At 41.7% G+C, this 21,546-nt stretch overlaps 2 protein-coding genes across 8 annotated transcripts in view; both read left to right on the forward strand.

Annotated features, from left to right (window-relative positions):
* The first annotated feature begins 726 nt into the window (after positions 1–726).
* Positions 727–10,578, forward strand: LOC139629409 (tripartite motif-containing protein 16-like). 5 transcript variants are annotated; one of them, XM_071492018.1, is made up of 4 exons: positions 727–5,189; positions 5,315–5,380; positions 6,769–6,830; positions 7,426–10,578. In XM_071492018.1, exon 4 carries the CDS (start codon positions 7,641–7,643, stop codon positions 9,300–9,302), a length of 1,662 nt encoding a protein of 553 aa, XP_071348119.1. In that variant the 5' UTR covers positions 727–5,189; positions 5,315–5,380; positions 6,769–6,830; positions 7,426–7,640; the 3' UTR covers positions 9,303–10,578. The 5 variants fall into 5 exon arrangements, with proteins under 5 accessions (XP_071348119.1, XP_071348120.1, XP_071348121.1 ...); XM_071492019.1 differs by having other exon boundaries at positions 7,469–10,578; XM_071492020.1 differs by having other exon boundaries at positions 727–3,696; positions 5,093–5,189; positions 6,769–10,578.
* Positions 10,579–10,756: 178 nt separating this feature from the next.
* Positions 10,757–21,546, forward strand: part of dnaaf11 (dynein axonemal assembly factor 11) — a 33,045-nt gene continuing 22,255 nt past the window's right edge. Inside the window, exons 1-6 of one of the 3 annotated variants that reach the window (XM_071492022.1) lie at positions 10,757–11,319; positions 12,540–12,707; positions 13,033–13,110; positions 13,659–13,831; positions 14,408–14,616; positions 15,027–15,212. In XM_071492022.1, the coding sequence (XP_071348123.1) occupies positions 11,310–11,319; positions 12,540–12,707; positions 13,033–13,110; positions 13,659–13,831; positions 14,408–14,616; positions 15,027–15,212 (824 nt within the window). In that variant the 5' untranslated portion in view covers positions 10,757–11,309. Of the gene's footprint in view, positions 11,320–11,454; positions 11,801–12,539; positions 12,708–13,032; positions 13,111–13,658; positions 13,832–14,407; positions 14,617–15,026; positions 15,213–21,546 lie in introns of those variants that run through there. The other 2 variants (XM_071492023.1, XM_071492024.1) reach the window with 2 other exon arrangements.

The raw sequence follows: 21,546 nt of genomic DNA on the forward strand, positions 1-21,546 counted from the left end.
CTACTCATCTTTACTATTAACCACTGTTACCTGTCATTATTATTGATAACACCATTACCTCCACGGCTGTAGGTACACAGGCAGACCCCCCCACCCTGAGCCCGGTCCTGTTGGAGGTTTCTTCCTGATAAAGGGAGTTTTTCCTCCCCCCTGTCGCCAAGTGCTGCTCTTTGTGGGAACTGTTGGGTATTTCTCTTTAACAAAGTAAGGTCTCGGCCTGACCCTGTAAAGTGCCTTGAGATAATGTAGATTATGATTTGGCACTATACAAATAAAATTGAATTGAAAATTGAATTGATTTCATACGTTTAAAAAAAATTAAATAAATAAAAAAGCAACACCACAAAACAACTGTTTCTATAGAGATAATTGTTTATTATGATAACATATATTTTTATTATTATTATTGATAATATTAGCAATATTTTCTCCCTACTATTTGGATACCGCCATTTTCTCAAAAGAAAGTTGAATTAAAGCTAAAATAAACAATTTTACCTCATAATTGTAGTTAGAACAAAGTCTGATATGTTGTACTATTCTGTGACATATTGGACTGTTATTAATAAACCTTAATATGTTGGAATCGACCCAGGCGATGTTGATCACAGGATACCCTCCAAATGTTTAAAACCGATCCTAACCTGACTGATCTGAAAGAGATCCATCTGATCCAAACAGACTGTCACTGGAGGGGAATCTGTCCAAAATGTAGTCTGCTGTGATCATTATGAGGCACTGTGTGATTCGTGCTGACACAGTCTGCTGAGATTCACAACCATAACCAAGTATAGCACGCGAACGCAACACCAGGTCGGTTTCCACAGCAACGTCTGACAACAAGAGAAGATGGTTTACAGTGAGTTAAAAACACAAACAAACTTCCCCATAAAAACACTAATGATAATATTAACTGTTAATCAGTGTGAATATACGATTTCCTGTACAGTTTTATCCTGATAGTGAAGTTTGTAGTTTGGGAATTTAAGAGCTACAGTTGGTCCGACCGTTAGCTAAAACTGTTAGCTAGAACTGTTAGCTCCGACCGTTAGCTAAAACTGTTAGCTAGAACAGTTAGCTAGAACTGTTAGCTCCGACCGTTAGCTAGAACAGTTAGCTAGAACTGTTAGCTCCGACCGTCAGCTAAAACTGTTAGCTAGAACAGTTAGCTAGAACTGTTAGCTCCGACTGTTAGCTAGAACTGTTAGCTCCGACCGTTAGCTAGAATCAGAATCAGAGCTGAAGTTCATCAGCTTGTTGGGCAGTGAACGCACCTTGGAGAGAAAGATACCTGGGAGCGGTGTGCGGAGTCCGCGCCGGCGGAGACGCGCATGCGCACCGGCACGTTTTCCTCTCCTCCGGCGTTTCACTGCGAGAGCAACGGTCAGTGACCTCTGACCAAAATGTCCAATAATCCCACAGGTGAGTCGAGAAAGGTGGAAAAATCCTCTGGAGTTGTTTCTCTGATGTTAATGAGCTCTTCTCTGGTGAAAGAGCTCCGGAAACCAAGGCAGAAAACTGGATTTACAAAGAAAATAAGGCAAAAGAGTGTGCACCAAAATCTCATCTCTGGTCGTTTCCTTACAGGGAACAAGCTACAACCACAGCCCCAGTGACAGAAACATTACAAGTGACGAGGAAGTGACGTCCTCACTGATGAGCTGCCTCAATGAGAGGACTGAGTGCGTTTTCATTTTGACCCTAAAGAGCACAGTGACATGTGAATGCAGTGGCCTGAGGGCTGTTTGTTCATTATGAATAAATCCTGTCACTGCAGAGCAGGTTCAGTCTTTGAAAATCATTTTAATATGTTTGTAGATGAGTACATGCATGAGTATGTGAAAATGAAAATGCAAATTGGAGTACTGCATTTTCTTTTTAAATGGTACTTAAATAAAGCGTCCTGTGGGCAGTGGGGTCACATGACTGCTGGGCTGAGGAGCACAGGTGGAGAGCTGGGCAGCTCACACAGGTGTCTTGAGTTTTCTTTGTTCTCTGTCCTGAGCTCATTCTGTTTGTCCTTCAGCTGAGCTGCTCTCACCTTTGTTCCTGAGTGAGTCGTTTATTTCATTATATTTCCTCAAGTCGTGTGTATTTTGTTGTTCAGTGGTACATTTAATCTCCTTGGTTTGTTCTCCCACCATTATATATTTAAAGCGATAATGTATGTACTGATTTTGATTTAGAATCGTTTGTTGATTCATTCAAGATAAAGTGATAAAGTGAATTTGATCTGTGTGTTCGCTTTCTTTCATTTGTAGACATGAACCACTCACACCCGACTGACTGCAAGTAAAAGATTAAAAACCTTCAGATGGAACCTGCTTGTGCTGCTTTGCTCACATTCATTCAGTCCAGTGTTTTATCCTCGAACACATACATGTGTCAGAAATCTCAATTCTATCATGGATTTTTTTTCAGTTTCAAGTTTATATGATAATTCTACTGAAGTCTTCTATAGGCTTCTGGAATGAGCTTAATGTTTATAATTGAGTTCTTTTCCTGCACCAGAAGCTGTGAGGACAGACCACTATAACCATGGACTGGACTCTACAATCATGATCAGGATTGTGCATTTAAAGGAGAACCGACCCTCTGACAGAACTCACTGTTCTTATTCCTGAGCCTCAGAACAGTTTGGTCAATATTTGTGAACATGCAGCTCTTCACTGAAGTTAGAAACCAAGGAGAGAACATTAATGTTCGATGTCGACCTGGTTTGCTCTTTAACAGTGAACAGGGCTCTGATGCTGTGAGGCCATAAAATGTTTCTATCATTTCTTGGCCCGAATGAGATTCAAATTTCAAACTTTGTGCCCAATTTAAAGCCAAATGAGACACAACCCAGCTACTGTAGATTATAGGGTCAGTAAGGGAACTCATTTAATTTCAGCTGTAGATGATGAGAACAAACCTTTGATTTTTTCAGTCGATCGTTCCAGAGTCTGTTTTTCTGCTGTTTTTGTTCATTTGCTCTCAATGTGAGAGATTCAATTAAAGACTGATGCATTTCCTGCATTAAACATTTTCATTGATCACAGATTTTAATCAGTGTTTTGATGGAAGACAGAGCTGCGAACATTTCAGAGTCAGTGCCGCTGTGTCTCTGGAGGATTCTCTGGTTTCCAGCTTCAGGACAGAGATGTTTTCAGACTTCACTGCTCCTGGGGCCCAGGAAGCACTGGTGACATTTCAGCCTTTTATTTATTCAAACTTGCTGTTTCTGAATGTTGTGATTATTATTCACCAGTCAGTTAAACTGTGTGCACAGCTGCTGTGGGGCTGTTACCTTCACTCACCGCTGCAGTTTATCAACTTTAAACGTTTCCTTTAAGCACTTCCTGTTGTTTCCGGCCTTCATGTTTCTGCTTTAATATTTCCCGTGTGTCCATGAGACAAACCGGAAACAAACTGGTTAGACTCGGTCGAGTCTTTGCCAGAATGATGTGAGTAATGTCAGAAACATAAACCGAGAACAAACACAGAAACACGCTGATGCTTGCGGCGGTGTGGAGGCCGGTGGAGCAGGAGGAGAGAGGAAGCAGCAGAGCCGCAGAGAGCCGCTGTTTATCCGCTGCCTCCTGCGCTGATTGGCCAGAAAACGCGCGTTTTCTTCTTTAAAAAGCAGCGACAGACAAACTGAGGCTTTGCTCTGTCAACAGCCTCCAGCTGATCTGCTCCTCTGCAGCACCGAAGGTAAGAGAGTTAACTTTATTCATCAGAGCCTGTTTGGTTGGAGGACGAGTCCTTTGCATCATAAGAGAAATGAACTGAAATATTGATGCTTGTTGTTTTGTTTGCAAAGAGGGAAACTCGGCACAAATGAGACGCTGGATATGTTGAACAGAGTTTTTGTAGCTGCTGAATCTGAGAAGTGATGTTATTGTTGGAGACACCAGTGGTGAGCTGATGCAGAGACCATGAGACAGAAGTTGTGCTTTTGTTCAAATCTTTGTGCAGACAACTGTGAAACTAGAGGCGGGTGATCTCACTGTGGCACATGATCAACTTTTAATATGAATGTACAGACGCCTTCATTAAAGCTGCTATATTCAGAGAGCCCTGGTTAATATCCAGGGTTAATGCTGCTAACCTGCCCACTGCCGCCTGTTAAACAGCTAGCCTGCTAACCGCGGCTAGCCTGCTAACCGCGGCTAGCCTGGTGCATTTGGCTCACAGACATATATTATATTATATTATATTATATTATATTATATTATATTATATTATTATATTCTTCACCTGAGCAGAGCAAGAGCTGACGTCACAAGCCAATGAGACACCTGCGGTAAAGGCGGCACACAGGAGGCGGGGCGGCTGGTTAGCGGCTGGTTAGCGGCTGGTTAGCAGCTGGTTAGCGGCTGGTTAGCAGCTGGTTAGCAGCGACTTCACTTTCAGATCAAAGCGCTTATAACACCTCATAAATAACTGTGCTGTTTAAAAGAATCCTCCACATGAGAAGAGAGAAATGTGATTGTGGCTCAGTTTGTACATGTCAGACAACATTGTTGAGGAAGAGCTGCTAGCTAGCTAACATCTGGAGCTGGTGTCAAAGCGGCGGAAGAAGACGTCGTTACTTCCGGTTAGGACTTTCACAATAAAATCAGTGGAAACAATGTGGATCGTGATAAAGCTCGAAAGATTGACATTTGACCTTTGGCCAGATCGCCCACCCCTATGCTCAAAAATTACAAGCACACATTCTGACTCTCTTTTTTTTTTTTTTTTTTTTTTTTTTAACTTGATCTGATTGGACAGCGATTGTCCCACAAAGCAGAGTCCAATCAGAGAGCAGGTGGTTCCTTTACCTTCATCTCTGCCTATACCCTGAAAGGTGTAGTAGATTTTCAAGATGGAGGACAGCATGGGCTTGAAAACCTACTACACCTTTCAGGATCTGCCGTGGAGCTGAAGGCAACTGAATGACCTGCCCTCTGACTGGACTTTGTGATTGGATTGTCATTGTCCAATCAGTCAGGTTCAAAAAAAAAAACAAACAAAAAAAAAAACCAACAACTTCTCTTTTTTTTGGCACCAGTAAATGCCACTTAAACCACAACCAAGTAATGTAAGGTTTTAAAAGTCTTTCCAGGATTCCTGTTGACAGTATCTGCAGGTGGAGCTGTGTGCGGTAACCTCCTTTGAAACTGATGGGAGCTAACTTCATAACTTGCACTGAGTTTATAATGGTAAGTGAAATGAATTATTTAAAGTAAAAATGTTTCTCAATATTGTTTTGTGAAAAGCTGCCTAAAATGTCTTGATTTGCCCTGCAATGGAAAATGTATTTTAGTATAACTGCATGTTTTCATAGAGATGCCAGAACCCACCTCAGGCCAGGACCACATCCTGTATGGTGCCGCACACCCAGCAAAAAATGGTAAGTCATGGACATGACTCCATCACATACCTAAACCTAAACTAGGATCAAAAGGATTTTGAGCTTATAAAGTGATGTTCACAAATAATTCCAAATGTAGTTTTAAATCAATCTTTGTAAACCTGCAAAATCTAAATGAGAAACTCAAGTATGTACACGTGAAGACATTGTGCTTGTGTAGAGGAGATTTGTATTTGAAAAAAGACCGTGTGATTTTAAAATCTGACCAAATGAAATGAGTGGTGAGGTAACACAAAGACACCGTGGAAGAACTGCTTTTGTCAATGTCTGTGTATAGATACAAAGCAGACAACTGTGTAAAACTTGGTGTTCAAAGCTCCTACACAGTGTGTGACACTGAATTTACAAGTACAATTCTGACGCCATCCTTACACCTTAAAATGATTGGAAAAGATGGTCCAATCACAAAGCAGAGTCCTATTAGAGAACAGGTGGATCTGGTATCTTCATCTCTATCGCACATCCTGAAAGATGTGGTAGATTTTCAAGATGGACGACAGCGCTGGCTTTAAAATCTACTCCACCGTTCAGGATCTGCGGCAGATGAAGGCAACAGAAGCACCTGCCCTCTGAGTGGAATCTGCTTTGTGATTGGACCGTCTTTGTCCAATCATTTTTAAAGTGTGAGGATGGAGTCAAAATTGTACTTGTAACCTCAGGGTCGTACACTGTGTAGGAACTTTGAGCATCAAGTTCCACAGTTTGCTGCTCTGCATCTGCTCACAGATTTGGCAAAAGCACCGTCGTCCACAGTGTCTTTGCGTTTCCTCACCACTGATATCAGCTGCTCAGTTTTTATTTTTCAGTTCAGATTTTCTTTTTATAAATGCAAATGTTATTTGCACTTTTCACTGTACACTAATAAGACATAACAAGCTGTACTTGGTATCAGATTAGACAAAACTAGAATTATGTTCTTAGAGTAATTTACAACACATTAGAACAGAACTGTGTTGTAAACTAAAGCTTGCATAGCTTTGATGAGCAAAGTGATGCATCAAACAGATGTTACAGAGCAGCTCCTCATTACTTCATTATATCACAATGAATTACTTCACAACGAATAGAGACGGCAAGTTTCAACACAAGTGTTCATATTTGTGATCACATCCATGTTGGTTTTTTGATAAATTAGTGATGACAATTAATATACTTGTTTGGAAACTTGCTGTCTCTGATTGGTTGTTCAGGAACATATTTGATGATATAATGATGAATTGATGAGGAACTACTCAGTAACAACTCTGTTTGATTTATCACTTTACTGGCCAAGACTCTACAAGGTGTAAAATACCACTTTATCTACAACTTTGCCCTGCAACGGAAAATAATTTTATTTAATACAGTACCATTGTATGTTTTCACAGGGAGCCGGAATCCAACTCGGGCCAATACCACACCTTGTCGTACTCCACAACCAGCAAAAATGGTAAGTCATAGTCATGACTCCACCCCATACCGATGTAGGCTCAAATTAGGGTCCAAATGATTTTGACCTTGTGAAGTGATGTTCACAAATAATTCCAACGTTTGTAGTTGTAAATCAACCTTTGTAAACCTGTGAAATGAATCTGTATGAGAAAGTCAAGTCTGTGTGTGGGAAAATTATTTTTTCCTTTTGACAAAGATATTTGTATTTGTTACAAGCAAAATGATGACTATGAACAAATGATCAGTGTTGTGGTGAAACAAGAACACTAAATAAATAAATGGTTTTGTCAACAGCTGTGCTGATACAGAGCAGGAAGCTGTGAAACTCTGCTGTGTGTGACCTGCTGAATTTTACAGTTTTCAGCTTTTTATCTGTACACAGACATTTACAAAAGCCTTTCTTTCATGTGTTAAACCCTCACCACTGATCACTTGTGTAGTTTTATTCAGAGAGATACATAGGTATTAGTTATTCAGATTTCAGAGTGAGTGTGTTAGGCTGATGAAAGCTGTGCTCCTCTTTGTGGAGCGCAGAACAGACTGAAAGACACTTCCCTCTTTTCTCTTTTCTTCCTGCTTCAACACGTATCAAGCTCCACCCTGTCAAGCTGTTTCTTTGTTCCCGCCCCCTCACAGATCTGTAAGTGTGAGGATGGGTGTAAACAACATGTTGTGAACTGCAGGAGATGATGAGTCTGACTCACTGCAGCAGGAGAACGAGAGCAGAGATCTGTTTTCCTCCTGAGCACAGAGACTGTTTCTGTTCAGAGAAAGTGAAACTGTGTGACTGAGACTCTCAGGAGGTGAAATGGCGCAGCAAGGAAATCAGCTGGACCAAGAAAAATTCTGCTGTTCCATCTGTCTGGATCTACTGAAGGATCCGGTGACTCTTCCCTGTGGACACACCTACTGCATGAACTGTATTAAAAGCTTCTGGGATGAAGAAGATGGGAAGAAAATCCACAGCTGCCCTCAGTGTAGGCAGACCTTCACACCGAGGCCTGTCCTGGTGAAAAACACCATGTTAGCAGATTTAGTGGAGGAGCTGAAGAAGACTGGACTCCAAGCTGCTCCTGCTGATCACTGCTATGCTGGACCTGAAGATGTGGCCTGTGATGTCTGCACTGGGAGAAAACTGAAAGCTGTCAAATCCTGTTTGACGTGTCCGGCCTCTTACTGTGAGAAACACCTTCAGCCTCATTATGAAGCAGCTCCATTAAAGAAACACAAGCTGGGGGAGCCCTCCAAGAATCTCCAGGAGAACATCTGCTCTCGTCATGATGAGGTGATGAAGATGTTCTGCCGCACTGATCAGCAGTTTATCTGTTATCTCTGCTCTGTGGATGAACATAAAGGCCACGACACAGTCTCAGCTGCAGCAGAAAGGACTGAGAGGCAGAGAGAGCTCCAGCTGAGTCGACAAAACATCCAGCAGAGAATCCAGGACAGAGAGAAAGATGTGAAGCTGCTTCAACAGGAGGTGGAGGCTATCAATGGCTCTGCTGATAAAGCAGTGGAGCACAGTGAGAAGATCTTCACTCAGCTGATCCGTCTCATGGAGAAAAGAAGCTCTGATGTGAAGCAGCAGATCAGATCCCAGCAGGAAACTGAAGTGAGTCCAGTCAAAGCGCTTCAGGAGAAGCTGGAGCAGGAGATCACTGAGCTGACGAGGAAAGATGCTGAGCTGAAGCAGCTCTCACACACAGAGGATCACACACAGTTTCTATACAACTACCCCTCACTGTCACCACTCAGTCAATCTACAGACTCATCCAGCATCAATATCCGTCCTCTGAGGTACTTTGAGGATGTGACTGCAGCTGTGTCAGAGCTCAGAGATAAACTACAGGACATTCTGAGAGAGACATGGACAAACATCTCACTGACAGTGACTCAAGTGGACGTTTTACTGTCACAACCAGAGCCCAAGACCAGAGCTGGGTTCTTAAGATATTCACAGGAAATCACACTGGATCCAAACACTGCAAACACACATCTGTTATTATCTGAGGGAAACAGAAAAGTAACATTTAGGTTCCAACAGTCTTATTCTAGTCATCCAGACAGATTCACTGACTGGTCTCAGGTCCTGAGTAGAGAGAGTCTGACTGGACGTTGTTACTGGGAGGTGGAGTGGAGAGGAAGAGTTCATGTAGCAGCCACATACAAGAATATCAGCAGAGCAGGGAACTCGAAAGAATGTGTATTTGGACGCAATGACAAATCTTGGGCGTTAGATTGTAACAAAAACAGTTATAAATTTAGCTACAACAAAATCAACACTCCAGTCTCAGGTCCTCAGTCCTCCAGAGTAGGAGTGTACCTGGATCACAGAGCAGGTATTCTGTCCTTCTACAGTGTCTCTGAAACCATGACTCTCCTCCACAGAGTCCAGACCACATTCACTCAGCCTCTACATGCTGGACTTTGGCTTTACTCTTCTTATGGAGGCACAGCTGAGTTGTGTTAACTCAAATAGTCAAAGGTCATTTAAGGAGCAGTTGGTTCAAATCTGTATTTTAGTTCATCAGTTTATTTTGTCTCCATGTTTGTTGCTAAAAGCTCATTGCTGTTGTGTTTCTGCACTGCACACAGATCACCTGTCAATCAAACATTATGGGTGGTACTTTGACCTCTTCTCATTTCTGGTTGTGTTGATGTTTGAGTTTGTTCAGGTGGAGCTGCAGCCATGGAGGATATCACTGCTCATCATCATGTTTGTTTGACCTAAACTCACATTTGTCCACATGAAAACACAAACTTGTCTGAACTCTAAATGTTTGTTGGATATTTGTGTTGATGTATTTGTGTGTTGTTGTTTCTCTTCCACTGCATGGGCCTTAACAGAGAAATCAGCAGACCTTCCTTTATCACTGATGTTTTGTTCTCACTGTGTAAAGACACAAATCTATAATTACATTTACATTGATGTGTTTGTCAGAACAAATGTTGTTGTTATTCAAATCAACTTACAAATAAGGTCTATGAGGTTTTATCAAAGTGTCTTTATCATGATAATAATCAATGAGGAGACGATTGATTCTTTTCTTTTCCGTCTGAGATTCAGGTGAAACAAACTGATTGTGTGGATGAAGTCAATCTGTTCATGAAATCACTGAACAAGAGTCATTGAACAGACTTTACTGATTCAATGTGGGGACAAACTGAAGCTTCACGTCATCAATAAAGTTGATTTTCCTCAATAATCAATCAAATGTTTTCTTGTGTCTTCATTCCAGGATCTGATTCAAAGCTGATGGAGAAAATATGAGAGTATATCTGAGACAGTTTTCCTCCTCACTGCTGACAGGTCCTGAGCAGAAAGAGTCTGACTGATGTAGTCACTGGGAGGTGGAGAGGGATGGTGGATGTACAATAACACAACAGGATTTTAGTAGAACAGGAATTTTAAATAAATGTGCATTTGGATACAAAGACAAGTCCTGTGCATTAGATTCTTTTTGCTTCATGTATTCAGACAGATTAATGTCCTGACTGTCTGAGGGAAATACGAACAGTGTGAAAAGGTGTGAAGACTCAGTGTTTTGATCGTACTCAGGTCAAAATATATTTTTGTTTATTTTTAATAAATTTGCAAAAGTTTAAAGCAAACTCTTTTCACTTTGTCATTATGGGATATTGTGTGGTAAAAAATGAATGTAATCCATTTTGGAATAAGACTGTAACATAACAAAATGTGGAAAAAGTGAAGTGCTGTGAATACTTTTATTAAATTAGTAAATCCAGCTGCCATGGCTGCTCGGCGTGTTGGTCTTTCACCTTATTTTCTTTGTAAATCCAGTTTTCTGCCTTGGTTTCCGGAGCTCTTTCACCAGAGAAGAGCTCATTAACATCAGAGAAACAGCTCCAGAGGATTTTTCCACCTTTCTCGACTCTCCTGTGGGATTATTGGACATTTTGGTCAGAGGTCACTGACTGATGCTCTCGCAGTGAAACGCCGGAGGAGAGGAAAACGTGTCGGTGCGCATGCGCGTCTCCGCCGGCGCGGACTCCGCACACCGCTCCCAGGTATCTTTCTCTCCAAGGTGCGTTCACTGCCCAACAAGCTGATGAACTTCAGCTGCTGGTGCAGAAGAACAGAGACTTTTCTTCATCTTCCGTCCTGTGCTTCACGGAGACGTGGCTGTGTGGATGGTTCCGGACTCTGCGCTGGAGCTGGCCGGCTTCCAGCTCTTCAGAGCGGATCGCGACACAGAGCTGTCCGGCAAAACGAAAGGTGGAGGAATCTGTTTCTATGCAAACAGTGGCTGGTGCAGAGACGTGACAGTGATCCTGCAGCACTGTTCTCCTGACCTGGAGACTTCCATCATAAACTGCAGGCCCTTCTGCTCTAAACATACTTGGCAGTAAAACTGATTCTGATTCTGAAGTACACCGCTGGTCATTTGTAGTTTCCAACAGCACGCGAACGCAACACCAGGTCGGTTTCCACAGCAACGTCTGACAACAAGAGAAGATGGTTTACAGTGAGTTAAAAACACACAAACTTCCCCATAAAAACACTAATGATAATATTAACTGTTAATCAGTGTGAATATACGATTTCCTGTACAGTTTTATCCTGATAGTGAAGTTTGTAGTTTGGGAATTTAAGAGCTACAGTTGGTCCGACTGTTAGCTAGAACTATTAGCCCCGACTGTTAGCTAGAACTGTTAGCTTAGTTTCTTCATAGCCGTTAACGTTAACGACGTGTAATGTGCTAGTTTAACTGACGCTAGCAATATTTTTCAGTTTCTAATGTAGGTCTTGTTGGCTGTCAGTCATATTTCTACTACTATCACTTTTACTGCTGGTTAAAGTCCTGCTAACTTAACCTGGAACTACCCACAGCTGCCATTTACCATTCACTTAGCAGACCAGTTTCTGCAATGCTTTTTACTTACTGCGCCAGCAATAGAAGGGAAAGCAGGTTTGTGTAGCACCTGTCAGCAACAGGTTAATTCAAGGTGATTCAATGCTAAATACGACTCAAAATAATAATGTTAATAATAATCATAATGGTGTTTATTTTTGAAGCACGTTTCATGCAGTGCTTTTGCATTTAAAATAAAGGAGCAGAGGAATTGAGGCACGTTAAAAATGCAGATATACAACACAGCTCTATGGTTTTCAAGTACAAAACATTACAAATAAAATCACTAGACTAAAATACAGTACATTACAATATTAGGTCAGTCACTTTAAAATGCAGTCAAAACCAATACTAGATACTTTATTAAAACACTGATTAAAAGCTGCATCTCCAGTTTTCTATTTACTTTGTTTCAGAAAGTTTGATGAAGCAGAGCTGGACGATCTTAGTGAGTGTGAAGGCAAATGAGGAGACAGTGAAATGTAATCTGGACCTGGACTGTTTACAGCTTCACATGCTGTATCAGAACAGAGAGATTTTAAGCTTTAATTCAGAAAACAGAGAGTTGGAACAAACCTGAAATCTTCTAGTAGTTTGTGCTTGATGTGTGGTAAAAATTAAATGATGATGCTTCACAATGTGGAAATTAAACAAACCATGTCAAAATAGTTGACACGAGTGTTTCTCATTGGGCACTGTTGGGCACGGCACGGTCTGAATGGGCTTTAAGACTGGAATGACAGCAGCAATCACACACAAGTAAAATAGTCTCTTCTGTTCTTGTCTAAAAACAACATAAACTTGGTCCGTGTGTGTCATTTTTTGTCGTCCAGTCACAGAGGACATGGTCCGCCGGCGAGCTGAGCACAACGAGTGCGAGATCTTTTCCCTGGAGGAAGTTTCTCTGCATCAGCAGGACATCGAGAGGATCGAACACCTGGACAGGTGGTGCAGGGACCTGAGGATCCTCTACCTGCAAAACAACCTCATCCCCAGGATAGGTGAGACATCAGACTGTACCCCCCCATACATGTGACTCAGGTCAAAAGATTTCTGGGAAAAGTTTAGTTGAAAAGTGAAAGATTTCATACATCTAGATTACATATGACTGTATATTTAAATGACTGGTCTTACTCACATGTTGAAATGGATTCATTCAATTGTTATTGAACCAACAGATATATGTAACCGAGACATTAAATTCAACTGACTTCACCCAGTTTTAGTGTAGCCCCTTTTTTGAGTGTTTAAGTGGAACTTCACCAACAGTTTCCACAGACATGTTTATGTTTCATCACTTCTTTCATATCTTATTTGTTCATCTAGAGAGTCTCGGTCGCCTGAAGAAACTGGAGTATTTGAATCTGGCCTTGAACAACATTGAAGTTATTGAAAACCTTGAAGGTCGGTGTATAAAACAGAGACTGTGGTGTTTGGTGTATTTGGTTTTGCCTTGCTGAAGATGAATGTGGTTATTTTTCCAAGTGAAATTTGGCTGAGTGAGTCTTCTTTTATTTTTAACCTTTGTCAGTTAAAAACATTCTGACTGGGGCTTTAATTTACTGTCTTTATGTTTGTTTCTGTGGATTATTCAGTGAATAATTTAGCTGTAAAGTGTCAGTTCAGGCTGAAGAAATATGTTTCCCTAAACAAAAGAAACAAAAAAGCACAATTCCCTCTCAGCCTGAGCAGGTGCAACCAGCAAATGTTTGATATGATGATGAATATAATCCATAGATTAAATCAATGGCTAGTCAGTTATGAAATTTGGCATCAATTACATCATTAGCCATTGATTAACCAAATGTTTCAGTTACAATTATGACTGTACGTCCATGTTGTTATTGTGAAACTGCCCCTCATCATTACATCACATCACTGTCAACCCCAGTGTGTAGTTTTTGCTGTAAATGTATAAAGGTGGTATTTGTGTGTTTGTCTCGGGTCCTCAGGCTGTGAGAGCCTCCAGAAGTTGGACCTGACGGTGAACTTTGTCGGTCGTCTGAGCAGCGTCGAGTCTCTGAGGCACAACATCCACCTCAGAGAGCTGTTTCTGGTGGGGAACCCCTGCACTGAGTTCGAGGGCTACAGGCAGTATGTGGTGGCCTCTCTACCCCAACTCAAGGTGACTTCACTGTACCTGCCTCCCCCACACACAGCAGCAGGGCACACCTGGTCATCCAGAGCTCTGCACAGGGAAAGGCTCCAAAAACACCAGCCTGGACTTCAGGCTCTCTAAAATCACTCTCAACTCTTCTAAAAATGCAAATCCAAAGACAGACTTTAAAGACCAAGTTTTACTCAGTTCAGCTGTGTGTCTTTCTCAGCAACAGTCACTCAATCAGTCTTGTTGAACTGGAATGATGAAAACTAATGTGGCTATACATTTTCAATATGGATTCTAACAACACATTTATCTTATAACATTTTTATTGTAGAAATTGACAAGAAAAAAATCTGCGGCAAATAAAACAATGAGAGAGAACCTTTTCTTACAATTATTTTCTTAGTTTTGACCATTACATTGAACTCAACAAATTAATTACTTCAAAAGTTCAGCAGGACAAGAAACACGGGTGGTGAGTACAGTGTTCGATGAATATTAGAGAGAGCAGCCAAAACTACAAACTAAGACTGGGCTGGTGATGAACTTGAATGAACTGCTGGATAGAGGTGTGTTTGAAGAGCTGTGTGTCCTCAGTGGCTGGACGGGACGGAGATCAGCCGGTCAGAGAGGATTCGAGTCTCTCAGGGACTGGAGGAAGTGAAGAGGAGAGTCTCCGAGCAGGAGAGGCAATATCTGAGGAGGAGAGCCAAGGAGAGAGAGGATGCGCAGAGGAAGGCTGCAGGAGAAGAGACAGGAAACAAAGAGAGGGAAGCAGGCTTCAACACTGGCATCAGCAGCACAGTGTGAGTACAAACAGCATCACAGTCCAAACAACTTTGTCTGTACTGTCTCTGTGTTTACCAGTTGTTTTGTGATCAGTAAATCTGAGATCATTACTCCACAGCAGCTTGTCTAAGTTAACTAAGTTATACAGATCATAAAGCATGTTCAGGCATTTGTGATTTTGGGGTGCATTAAGAAAACTGAACCGACCGACAACCGCTGAAATAAAGTGAGGAAAAGGAGAAAGTATCCAAAATAGAAATATTCAGGTAAAGAAACAGAAAGTAAACAACTAGAGCAGGAAGTCAGAAAACTGTGACTGGATCTTTTATTTGACTGCCCCTGAAGGATGGAGCTCTGCACATTAAATCATGATGATCTGAAATGTTACAGTCAACCTGAAGCTGCTGAATCTTTTCTGTCCTCATAGTCCAGGGTTGGAGGAGAATAAGGAGAACCAGGAGGTGGAGAAGAACACACAGCTGAAGACGACGAGCCCCGAGCTAGATGAGGAGGAACAGGAGAGGGAGTTCTGGCACACACCATGTTCCTTCACCCCTGAATCTCGTGTGGAGGCTCACCGCCACCTGGAGGAGAAGAGGAGGGCGAAGGAGAGGTAAGGTTTTTTTTACTTTGACCCCTTTAGGATGAGGACTATGTGTTGTCTCTTAAACGTACTTTGATTGACCTCATTAACGCCCCTCACCTACGATTACCCCACATGGGAGATTTAGCCTTTTACACAGCTCCTTGTTGTCCTCATTTATCATTTATCTTAAAAGTCACCGTGACTCATCTTCAACCTGAGCAGTAAACAAAAGACTTACAGAATGAATCATCATAAACATCCTGTGCAGGCAAGAAGAGCGAATCTCCTGCCTGCACAAAGAAGATCTAACAAATCTAACGTTCCCTGAACAGAAAGGCCTGAAGTCTTTACTCAGTATCAGCAAAGATGAGTTAACAAAACACACAATTTAACTCGACTTTCTGACACAATTTAACTCTGCTTGTGTTCAGTTGTTTGCAAATGTTTGGGAAGGTGAAAACAAGTAGACAGAGTGGATAGAGCCTTTCTTCATGTGTTAATACTGTTACTTTTTATTTTATGAAGTTATAAAATAGAAAAAAAAATTAACAGTAACTGACATGTGCAAAAGTTTGGATTCACAATGTCCAAGATCAGAGATTAGAGTTTTGTTGGGTCTTGACTCTTTGACTGCAGTTCACTGTTTGAGCCACTGGGTGTCACTATAACATCAACCATCATGCAGCAGAGGGCGCCGTCCACACTGTCACACTGACACACACTGACTCACACAGACTCACAATGACTCACACTGACTCACACTGAAACACACAGACTCACAGTCAGAGGAAAGGCTCAGTTTCTCCTCCCTCACACTTCAACAGAGCAAAGCTTTCACACACAACAAAGTTATAACCTGGTCATCATCTGCTCACACACACACACACACACACACACACACACACACACACACACACACACACATATACATACACATACATACACACACCTCACGGCCAAATTTACGTGGACACCTGAACATTCCACCCCTATTGTGACAGATGAGGGCACTTTAGGGACTGCATGCTGGTCTGTCCTGGCTGGGGGTGGAGGAGAGGGTGGTGTGTATTCAAACAGCCAAACTGTCTTGTCTGAAGAAGAAGACTAACCTTTGGGGAGTAAGAGCTGATGCTTTAAAGAAGCTGTTGCGTACAGGGCGGTGGTCCACTCAACATAACAATTTACCATCATTTATCAGCAAGTCCCTGAATATGATGACATGAAAAACTGTGAAGGCATCAGAAACACTGTAGGCTCTTCTGACTGATGCATGGCTTGTACATGCGGCTGTAGCTCAGGAGGCCGTCCTCTCACCAGAAGGTCAGGTCGATCCCCGCCTCCTCCAGTCCAAGTGTCTTTGGGCAAGATGCGGAACCCCAATTTCCCCCTGACAGCTGGTCCATCTGTGTGTGTGTGAGTGTGTGTGTGAAGGGGATGTATGAATATGTGTGTGAATGTATTCTAAAGCACTTTGAGTGGTCGATAAGATAGAAAAGTGCTATATAAGTGCAGAGTCCATTTACTATATAGTTTTTGACAACAACATGGTTGATAAGTGTGTTGCTGTTTATTGTATTTGTAGTTTATGGACATCTGATTCCTGTGTGTGTGTGTGTGTGTCTGCTGCATCACTGCTGATAATATAACAAACTACTACTGTACCTTGTTTTATTTATTTTTCTTGATCTATATAAGTGTAACATATATGCATATATACTGTAATATATGTATGTATATTCTTTTACTTTTATTGACATTATCACACAAATTTGTTGGAGTACTTTTATTTCTATGGGCCGCGGGAAGAGTTCAACAAATAAACAGCAGCTGAAGATGTGTTTTTGACACCGTGGTCATTAGTGTGCTGCTCCAGGTTTCACTCTGTCCTGCAGATGTTGAACCTGCTGCAGGGATTTACTCACATTCAGACAACGACTGGTCGATTAATTAATAAGTTGATTGTCAGAAAATTAATCAGCAGCTCTTTTGATAATCGTTTAATTGCTTCAGACAGTTTTAAAGCAGAACTTCCAAACATCTGCTGGATAAAGCAAATCAAATGTAACGCATGCTTTTCGTTGTCATATTTGAGACAAAACAAGAGACAAACACAAACTTCTGACACAAATACTGTTGTCTAAAATATAAGAGCCATCCACATACTTTTGGCCACATAGTGCTAAGTCATTCAGTAACTAAATTTAGGCTGTTGAACCATTTTTCAGTGATATTGACTCTGAATTGTGCTGAGGCCACAGGTGATGCTGTAAGACATGTGCTGCATTCTCAACCAATCACTAGGAGAACAAATCAATCAATCACTGTAATGACCGCACGGCTGAGGTCAGTCTCATTTGTTTCCAGTTGAGCAGCAAAAATCAGACATAAATACCAGGTTTGACAGAGAGATGAGCAGGACAGAGAGATGAGCAGGACAGATGAGGCCACGTCCAGAGGAGCTGCAGCAGGAACGAGCTGTTCTCCAGGACGAGCCGAGAGCAGGTTCACAGGGTCAGAGAGGATTTAGTTCTGACGCCTCGCTCATATGTTTGACTAATGAATCAGCCAGTGGGCTGGAGGGTGCCAATAGTCCTGACTGATTTACTGATGGTGTGTTTAGGTGTCAGAACGGGACTGTGATGTAACTGAGGAGCAGAGGATACTTATTGACCACTGCTCTAGAGGAGGACAATAAATACAACTACATGTGCAACAATCAAAGTTAGATTTTAGAAATTATGAAGGGTTGTAAGACTTGAAATCTCAGCTAATCTGCTTCATCTGGACTGTGTGAATGACCTGGCTGTAGAGCTCTGAGTCACCACCCACGGCTCTGATTTGTTCAATGACTGAAGTAAATTCAGTCATGTACTCACTGACGATTATTTCTCTGTTTGGAAAAACAAATGAGCCACTCAGAGGTGTGTTTCTACAGAGCTGCTGTAGAAATGACAGAAAAACAACGATAAGTGTGCAACTTGCAGAAAGTGTTGCAGGGTTAGGTTGACTGTGTTTTTTCATCCACATGAGAAACATTAAGTTAACTGCAGATATATCTGTGTCACTGTGTATGTGGGCTGATAAGAAATAACAAATTGCAGATATGTTTGAGATAATTTAGTCTCCATAGTTACCTGGTGTGTCCTCCAGAGAGCACTGTCTACTGACACTGTAAATATCTGGCTCCATACACATCTGAGTCTCAAATTCTAAAGTTAACAAGTGAAAAGGATCCAAAAGATTAATGGTGCTGTTGTTGTCAAAGGAAATCTTCATGAACAGTGTCATACAAACAGTGATGTAGACTCAAGCTACATCAGAGCTGGACGTGACACTGTGAAGGTGAAACTGTGCGCACATGTACGACACTGAAGGGACATAAATGGAGCGATTCAACAGAACAGCAAAATTGTTGCTGACATGCTCACGTTTTCACATGGTAGACAGGGACTGCTGCATAGTGCGCCATGTTAATTCTTCTGAAACAGGTTTGGCAGATGAAGTCAGAGAGCATCATCACTGATGTGAAACATTTGACTTGTATTTGTGTGTGAGTGAAATGGCAGCAGTTTGTCTGAGCTGGTCGGACAGAAGAGGTTAAGTGTGTGAGTGATCCACCTCATGTTTTTGTCTTTAAAATAAACTATATATAAATTCGCTGTTGACATAATGAGTCAGCCTTGTAGTTAATTCCCGTCAACGCTGCAGCTCTGATCAGTTTTAATCAATCATCTTTTAACTCTTTCCTTTCCTGTCTGGTTCAGTCTCAGTGTTTCCAGCAACAGAAGCTGTTCTCATGAAACAAGCTCCAATTAACCTACTGTCCTCTACTTGTTGAGCAGTAAACAACACAAACACAGTCAGAGAGCAGCTGGTGAACACAGTGGAGCATTTAGCAGCTAAAGAGCTGGATGTTTCCCTCAGGAGCTGGAGGAGACCAAACACAGAGCGTAAAGAGAGGAAACACTGGACTGAGACTCATCAGGTGACACAACACGACTCCTCATGGATGATCCTGTTGCTCTGGGGTTCATTTGTCTTAATGCCTCTTATGTCTTATGTAAAGTACTTTTCATGGCCTCATCACTGAAAGGTGCTGTACGAATAACAACCAGTCCTCCAACCTGAACAACCACCCACCCTCTGATACCACCCATAACAGTGTCTCCTGAAATAGCGTCATTACGGCAGCAGAAGCACTGGACCTTGGTTGTCAGGGTTACAATAATAAACATGCAGACTGTACTGTCCGTGGCGTACCTTCTCACGTTACCATGGTTACTATAATACCAGTCATGGCTTGGTTAGGTTTAGGAAAAGATGGTGATTTGGATTAGAATAAGTACTTCAACATTAGATGATGATTTGTTGTCATGGTTACAATAATAACAGTGAACGGTCATGGATAATAGAAACAACATAAACTGCAACTGTCACATGGGAATCGAACACCACTCTCCTGGGTCATATTCATCCATCCACCCCAACCTCCTCCTGACGTGGACTCTGTCGCTCTATAAACTACGTCACCGCACTTTTCCCTTTGCTCCTGTCATCATTACTACGACCACTAGATGTCGCCTAGCAACAGATCCTAACTATGGGTCATAGCAACCTGCTGACAGTCGACCTGTGGGCTCGTTTGTTACAGGACAGTCTCACAAATCAACTTAGAAATATTTGTGACCATGTGAAGCATGACAAGTTTATGCAGTGATACTGTCTCAGTTGTGCTTGTCGGCCGGTTGAAGTTCGTCTTCCTTCTAATGGGCAAAAAAAAAATTTAAGATTTGGTCATGCCCAGATCCCTCCTGAGCCAAACACATGTACGTCAGCCATGTTTGTGCACCAACCAAACCTCAGCATGTTTCAGACTAGTTGGTAGTGAGTTGGCAAATTATTTTGTTAAAGTCTAATTCATTTTCCCGTCATGCCACTAATTAGTGATTGCCCTTAAGATGACCCTCTTGCTGGGGTGTTAATTGGGTGTGTGTGTTGCACATCCACTTCTCAGTGTGCTTCCGTTCTCTCTGTAACACGCTGACACTCACACACACCTCACTTCTCTCTGTCAGAACAGTGATGTCAGCTGGCAGCTGTGAGGTTTCGCTCAGTGAGAGCATCCAGTGGCCTGATGAGGACAACAGACACACACAACACACTGATTAGTTGATATTAGTTAGCAGTTAGTTACAACTGACACATCAACATAAAACAAACCTTCATGATTCACAGGGAATCACAGTTTTAGGTGTTTTTTTCTTTTCTAATCAATTTTCATTAAAAAAAAAAAAAAAATCAGATTTGATGTTTCCAGGCAACAACAACAAAAAAAAAGAAAATACAGTTCTTCTTGCTGCTCAGATGACTTTACTGTGAATAAGCTGCTGCTGATGAGAACAGATCAGATGTGCTTCCACTGATTAAAAAATAAAAAGGGAAAATGCTTTAAAAAGGTGAAGATGAGGGTGAAGATTAGCTGCCTACTAACACTAGTATTTTACAGTCCAGACTCTCCACATCAATTTTTGGACTTTATTAATGGAATTTTCTTTTTTATTTTAAACAAAAAGGAGGATAGTAATTAAAGTTTCTGGTAATTTATATGCAGTAAAAAGTGGCTCAGACCCCTGGGGGCTCACCTGTTAGTGTGTACCATTTAGGCTTAGTCCTGTCACTGTAATAAAAGCAAGACAAAAAAATGATGCAGAGGCAGTTGACAATTAATTTCCCCTCCTGAATATAACCCCACTGATCAGTGGTAGCATCTCACCTCGGAGTTGAAAAATGTGTTTGAAGATTAGATTAGAAATCCTGTGAAGTTATCCAGCTGGTCTGTTGTGAAACTGTTGTTTTATCTGTATCTGACCGGTCGTCTGGTTTGAACGAACACATACTCAATATCAGTTCAGTCCTGCTCTTTTTCCTGAGCCATTAATCTCTCTGACTGCAGTGTTGTTGCAGGGGGATTCCTCTTTGTGTTTAGTTGTTGTCAGATTGTCGTTGTCATTGACTTTTAGTTTGTTGTTCTGTGGTTTAGGAGTGTCTTTTTTATTTTCACTTCCTCTGTTGTTCCATGATGTGGGCGTCGTGAAACCATGGCTGTAACTGTGATTAAAGACCAAACAAATAAACCTCACATGTAATACATCTCCAGAATAATAATTACACGAAGCCTCCTACATTCATCCAGCTCCTCTGAGACTTCAGGGTCTGTCCGGTGCTCAGCTATGTCCAAGGGCATTCTGACAGTGGTAGTGGACTCTGTGAGACCAACATCTCCACTTCACTAAACCCTCTGGCTGGGTCTGGTTGTTAACCCATCAGCCCTCTGGTTAGTGCACAGACTGGTCCACTTCTA

This window comes from Trachinotus anak, unplaced genomic scaffold (assembly GCF_046630095.1).
Source record: "Trachinotus anak isolate AG129_WGS33_773 ecotype Australia unplaced genomic scaffold, CSIRO_AGI_Tana_v1 ptg000012l, whole genome shotgun sequence".
In the NCBI taxonomy this organism is placed as follows: Eukaryota; Metazoa; Chordata; class Actinopteri; order Carangiformes; family Carangidae; genus Trachinotus; species Trachinotus anak.